Consider the following 7,261-nt stretch of genomic DNA (forward strand, 5'->3'; position numbering starts at 1 on the left):
TTTCAATGGGAAAAACATTTGGATTAAAGGCCTGATCTCAAAAATCAATTGTTTATGGTGGGCAACAACACATGGAAGAATTCTCACAATAGACAATATACACTGAGTATTAAAAGATGGGTTTTCGTTATATGCTGGTAAATGTATTTTCAGATTTCAACTCAAGAAGAGAAAACATGTTGATTAGTACCAAACTAGTTTGAAACTATAGAAAACCTGTTAGCAAGCAAGATTAGTCAAATAAAATGAAAGTGAAGATACATTCATGTAAACTTGAATTTTGGAAATTTTACTACTGTTATTGAAACATAAACAAAGTCTAAATTTAGTAGTTGGAAATCTGAAACATAGATGTTAAATAACAAAAACAATGAGATTGCACATACAAAAAATAAACTCAAATTGAATTGAAGGTAGCCAAAGGATTGGAGATCAAAGGACGCATCTCATCCCTTATTGTGTAATTTATCTTATTTAAGCTTAAGGCAATTGAATGCCTAAGTTATGTAATGAAACTATGAGTGATGTCAAGTATGATTGAAATACTATGAAAGAGTACTTTATGTTGTAAGAATACTATTTTATATCTCTTTATTGAGTATAGACTTGATGTGTCGATTATTGAACTCGCATATGCAATGACATTATGTGATTGGTGAATGATTAGAAAGAGAGAAACAAATGAATTTATTAAATGAATTATAGATTTGTTTGAAGAATAAAGAGTATTCGCTCTTTTAATGAAGTTAGAGCATCGTCTTTACACATATACATATACATAGACATATACATATGCATATACAAACACACACACACAGAATGAATACAATAATTAGGTTTATTTTTTTAATAGAACATTTGTATTTATTTTAGTTTAAACAATGTGAATTAAATTCTTATAATTGATTTTATTATTTATATTTTTGGAAAATAAAAAAATTAAAATTTATGTATACATATAAAAAAATCCACTTATTTATATTATAGTAAAAGATGAAAAATGAGAAAAACTACATAAAATAGACATTTCTTTTGTAATATAAAGAAATTTAAAAAAATATTGAAAAACTATTATTCTTAGAAATTTATCATATAAAATTAAAACATTAATTGTACATAAATGATTTATATATATATTAAATTTAGAAACATAAATCTAATTTATAAAAATCAAATTTATTTTGAAAATAAAAATAATATTTGCTTGTGACAATTGATTAATTGAATTCCATAAAATCCCATAGTATTTACCTACATTTACTTTTAGTTTGACTAACCCGACACAGTCGACGATTTCTTTGCATGACTTGGCGAATTATACCCATTCGCTGAGGCGACTGATCAGTGAGTATCCAGGAAATGTTTAAAATAATATCTTCTTTTCTAATTTATGTCAGGCTTTACAGGGAGAACACAGGGATATTAATAATATCGTCTTTTCTAAGATAAGGCTGGCTGGAGCGTTTGGAAACTTCTGTGAAAATCCTTTTATTAATTATTTATTTAGATAGATTAAATATTTTTTATTTTATTTTATAAAAATAATCTTTATTATTTAGTAGTAGTTTTATTTTGTTTTTAAAACATTATATATTTAAAAGTTTCTAGACACTTTCATTCTAATTCTTATTGATTATAAAATTAGATTAATTTTAATTAATTAAATTGTAATTATACTAAATCAAATTAATAAATTTTAAAAAATAATTTAATACCTCTTTTTTAAGTAAATATCTATACAACACTTTACTTTATTGGCTTTAGTGGCTTTACATGTATGATGACGAGACAAATTGGAGAAGTACAACAAATGAGATTTGAGTTTGGTGATGGATTTTGATCATTAAGTTTTTGTGACCAATATGTTGAGCTGCTTGTTTATATTTTATATGTTGATAACTTTAATCTATGTGTGGTACTTGTCACTTCATTTCTTTTATTGAATATAGGGATGTCATTAGATTTCTTCAAAGACAATGAAGGTTTATAGAAACAAATATGTCATAGTTAGTTGTGCAATTTTTATATTTATTAAGTGATTGAGGTGTTGTTGATTTTTGTTTTTATTTTCGAGGGTTCTACTTGAAGATAATGATATTTTGTGATGTGAAATGTACAGGTCTAGAGATGGTGAATGAGTATTCTAAGTTGGCTTAGTCTCTGATATTTTCTTGTTTGATACTCATGTTGTTCTTTTGTTAGGGATTGGTAGATTTCTTAAAGAAAACACCTCTACAATAGTCTATATGTCAATGTAACATAAATAATCTAGTAATTCTCTACTCAATTCAATTTAAATGTATGTTTTGAAAATTTATATTGACACATGTAGTGAAGCATAATCTATCGTTTGACATTTGAGCCATTATATCATGACGACGAAGATGTCTAGCCTTAGGATGCAACTTCTTATGCATTTCTAGTGTAGATTCCAATTTCCAAGCATTAAAGAAAATCGAATGAACTTAGAAGGGTGTGGTGTAGGTACACAAAAGATTGGAGTTGATTTACATAGGTTCCCCATTTCACAACTCCTCATCATTGGTGCCTAAATTTGACATTCAACCCTACCTCTCTAGTATTTTTTTACAATTATATTCAATTCAATGTTTTCATTAAAAATTATTACATAATTTGAATATCTAATTTTTTTAATTTTTTTTATGGAGGTCCAGACTTGTGAGCATGACAATCCAACAAGGGGATGGAGCCTCTTTGGCTAAAACCTCCTCCCTTAAGATCATGGAGCCTTGCACTCAACAAGACTTGATTTTTGGTGGACTCATTTGATGTCATTGACAAATATCTAATATTCAGAAGTGAAACCATAATAGTTTCTTATATTAACCTTTAACTTTGTTGTACATACATATACGTATGTATATACATACATATACATATGTATATATATACATATATTAATTACATTTAGATTTTGAAAGGGGTGTTAACTACAATACAAGTGTACAATCTTTTCCGAGTATTAATGTATGATGTAAGTATGAATCCTTTTGATTATATTACTATATAATAATAAGGTAATGATGTTGATAAATTTCTTTGCTGTCTTGGACAATTTTTTTAAGGAATATTTTGGTTGCTGCGTGTCCCACTCTACTCCTTTTTCTTTGAGATAGGGAAAGGATATTCAATTTTAAAAAGATTTTCTAGCTTCCTCGTAATTCATTCAACCTAGAAACTCATGATATTTTTACCTCTGTCATCTATATATATGTTCACACAACTCCATCTGTATCAGTTATAGCATTGAAGTGCAGTGCACTGCGAAACAGAGAAATTTCTTTTCATTTCTAGCATTGAAAGCTATAAAAGAGAGAGTAAGAGTTCCATGGCTGACATCCCAAGGAAGAACTCTTGCAGAGTTTGCCTAAGCTTGGGAACATGTATACATCATCCCGCTGCACACACCAAACCAGTGATGATTCTATTCACTTTCTTTTTCTTGAATGTTTCTGTATTTCTGTTTTAACTGACAAATTGTTTTACTCTATACATACTTTGAAATTATGTTGTATTAACTGAACATCTATTCCTCAAATTGTTTTACTCACTATACATACTTTGAAATCATGTTGTAACTGAACATCTATTCCTTCTCAGCTTGCAGTGAGTAAAGTTGGATTCTTTTTCATGGTTTGAACGGGTGTTATGATTGATCTAAATCGTTTGATTATAGTCATGTTCTTGGACTCTGGTATAAAAGAAGTAGTTACCGATATTTAAATATCGGCTCCCAAAAAATGGGGTCACGGGATCGAATCACATAAATCATTTTTTTCTATCTACGTAAGACCCATCTATATCCAATGCTTCTAAAGCTTCCATGTACTCTATGTCTGTTATAATGACTTCAGTCCTTTAACAAGATTATAAGAAGAAATTGTGATTTTGGTGTAAGTCAGGTAAATAGAATTATGTGTTTTTGTTGTGAAATTAGATTTCTCTTTTACTTTTTCTTTATAAAATGGTTTTGTATTTGTGTCTATTTAAAGTTTTTCTTTATGAAATGGTTTTGTATTTGTGTTGTTTAAAGTTAAAAATTATTGAAAATATTAATTGAAACAAGCAGGGTCACACGGCTAACAGAGAATTTTTTATATGATTTTCAATTTGATTGGATGGATCTTTTTCTATGAACATTTCGGATCATATTTTATGATCTATCATCAAAATTTGTAGAACAAGTCTCCATGATCTATCATGAAGCTTTATAAAGTAAGTCTCTTGCTATATGAATGATGGGGCATGGTATGAAATGTTTATTGTTTTATACATTTGTAAGTCATTTTATAAAAATCAACTCCAAAGGAGAGATAACAAGATTGGAATGCTTAGATCATTTTTTCTGTTTATATTAGACCCATCTTTATCCAAAGCTTCAAAAGCTTTCATGACCTGGTTGTCCATTATAATGTCTTTAGTCTGTTCAACAAGATTGTAAATAGAAATTCTAGTTTGGTGCGAGCAATATAAATAGAATCATTACATTTTTGTTGTGAAATCTATATTTAGAATGTTTTTGTTTCCTACTTTAAAAGGATAGTTTTGTATTTATATTTGTTTTTAATTTGAATAATTTTTAAGATATTAAATTTCTATAATTCAAAATATTAGATCTTAAATATATTTCTTGATTCCTGTGTATGAACCTTTTTTATTAATATTTCAGATCATATTCCATGATTATCATCAAGATGTATAGAGTAACTCTGCATGATTCATCATTGAGATGTATAAAGCAAGTTTGTTGCTCTATACATCCTAATGATAGATCATAAAATATGATTTCAAATATTGATAGGAAAAAAAATTCCTTTTATATATTTTGATAATGAATCATGATCTAAAATATTGATTGAAAAATTTCATGAAATCAAATATAGAAATAGAAAACTTTTTATATATTTTCATAATGAATCATGATCTAAAATGTTGATATGAAAAATTTCATGAAATCAAATATAGAAATGGAAAACTGTATTATTTTTTACCCAAGTTCTACTGAACATATTTTATATATTGATGATGTGGTTTATTCAGCTGGTGTATTCAAGCGTGGGGCAGGTTGTGGGAAAGCAAAAGCATAAGATGAATGATGAAGTGCATCAAATGGGAGTTATTCCTAAACACGTAGATGGTAAAATAGACTATTTCATCTTTTTCCAAGGTTATGATTATAGAATATCATTTACCCGTCTAGAATGCCCTTACTAAAATGACAAGAGGAAAGATCTAGTTCTTTGAAGGATGGATAAAATATCTACGAATAAAGTCTCTGCTTTCCAGAATGACCAAAATATCTATAAGAGAAGTTTGAATTCTCTTAAAATATCTTTTAGCGCCGTACAATGTAAAAAGTATTCTGAAATAGTCCAGAGGCAAAATTCTAGCATTTACTTAATGATTTCCTGGCTTTAACATATTCTCATTAAAATACAAAATTACAAAAAGATCCTCTAGATATTTACCCAAAAAAGACAAAACATAGTGCAGTGCTAAAGTTTATTGAACTTCATCTTTACAGCTGTCAAAGACAATTTGATAATGACAATTATGGTGAAAAGATTGATTCCTTTTTTCTTTTTTTATGTCTTTCTGAAACACCTAATGTTATTTTATAGGGAGTAGCAGAGAAGGGTACAAAAACCAGGGAACTCAAGGAGCAAAGCAGGACATAAGTGAGCCAGAGCAGTGCTTTCTTGGCTCTTCTGTACGCTATGCTGGACCAGATGAGTATCTTGGCTGTGTCAAAGAAAGAAAAGAACCAATAAATATGGTGACCTCTCAGCTTTATTTTGTGGAAATATTGAAATCAAAAAAAAATTATGTGAACTTCCCAATTCTCCCTCTCTATCCTTCCTTTATTTAAAGAACTGGTTTCTGTCATCTACCTCTCAATTTTGTTCTTTATTTCAATGATAAAAAAACATATAATTTAAAAAATAGAAACAGTAATATAAACTTTGAAACATCATATCGCTAATCTTTATTTCTTAATTTAAAATTATCTGTCACAGAATAAAACTGGAGTAAAGAGGCTGGAAGAGACAGAAGACGCATCTAGTCTTGAATATGCAACAAGGGGAGATTGGTGGAAAGGTAAGCTCCATTGTAGCACAAAAATATCAAAATGCTATTGATTACATATCTTCTCCTAGAAATCGTTTCAAAGCAACAAATGTTATAAATGAATAGTTAGCATTTGGTTGTTATAGGTTCTCTCTACTACTAAAAAGATTATGGAACATCCTAATTCCATTTTATTCCATAAAGTACAGGTATGCCTTACAATATATCTTACATAGTTTGATCTATGCTGTTGATTGGCTGAGTAGAGTAGTACTAAGATTCCTGCATTATTTTTATGACAATAAATCTGTAGAGTACTGTTAAACTTGACTGAATCAAAGTTGTTCCGTTGTTTCTCAGGTAATGTGTACAATGGTAAAGCTGGATTAAGTAATTGGATATGGATCTGCCGTGGAATATGATATCTATATGTTTATCTTTAGAAGGAATCTCAGAAAATCTTTTTCAAATCATCCACAATCCATTTCTTTTTAAGTTAGATGGTATCTTAACTTTAACCCACAGAGTGCTTGCTATGGAAACAATTATGGTATATATTAATATTATGCGAATGCTGAGGATAATGGCATTGGTTAGGGTTTACCTTATTGTCACCAAAGCATTCAAAGGTATTAAGCAAATATAGATAAATGGAATGGATTTAAGGGTTGAAAGTCTTCTGTTTGATTGGACCGTTGTACTGAATGTCTTTTTATCTTTAGTTGTGGTAAATATTTGTTACAGAAATGAAAATAATTGAATATAGGATATTTTAGAATTTCTTAAAGTTGGAAGTCTTTTTTTCAAAGATGGAATATTTATTATTTTATTTATAAAAAAGAAATAAGTGAATATCAGATTTTAAAATATTTAATGTAAAGTATAAAAAGAAGTATCATATTATTTATCATAAAAATAATATTTTTATATGAAACATTTTATATAATGAGTTTTAAAGATAAAAAAATTATTTATTGAAAAAGTATGAAAGTAAAAAAAGAATATGATCAACAATCCATTTCTTAAAAATATTAATTTATACTATTTTTAGGAAGAGTGAAGATAATGTAATCAAAAGCATTACTATTAAAAAATGTATTTGAAACAATTTGGATATTCTGTTTGACTAATATAAAAGGTTTTAAAACACTCTTCACTTTGACAATACATG

At 28.0% G+C, this 7,261-nt stretch overlaps 1 protein-coding gene across 3 annotated transcripts; it reads left to right on the plus strand.

The window, feature by feature from the left end:
* Window positions 1–3,251: 3,251 nt before the first annotated feature.
* Window positions 3,252–6,871, plus strand: LOC131061149 (uncharacterized). 3 transcript variants are annotated; one of them, XM_059219717.1, is made up of 6 exons: window positions 3,252–3,436; window positions 3,622–3,807; window positions 5,062–5,158; window positions 5,643–5,797; window positions 6,039–6,120; window positions 6,451–6,871. In XM_059219717.1, the coding sequence occupies exons 3-6, from the start codon at window positions 5,110–5,112 to the stop codon at window positions 6,510–6,512; spliced, it is 348 nt and encodes a 115-aa protein (XP_059075700.1). In that variant the 5' UTR covers window positions 3,252–3,436; window positions 3,622–3,807; window positions 5,062–5,109; the 3' UTR covers window positions 6,513–6,871. The 3 variants fall into 3 exon arrangements, with proteins under 3 accessions (XP_059075700.1, XP_059075698.1, XP_059075699.1); XM_059219716.1 differs by lacking the exon at window positions 3,622–3,807 and adding an exon at window positions 6,237–6,299 and having other exon boundaries at window positions 3,253–3,436; XM_059219715.1 differs by lacking the exon at window positions 3,622–3,807.
* Window positions 6,872–7,261: the final 390 nt, after the last annotated feature.

This window comes from Cryptomeria japonica, chromosome 4, assembly GCF_030272615.1.
Source record: "Cryptomeria japonica chromosome 4, Sugi_1.0, whole genome shotgun sequence".
Taxonomy (NCBI): Eukaryota; Viridiplantae; Streptophyta; class Pinopsida; order Cupressales; family Cupressaceae; genus Cryptomeria; species Cryptomeria japonica.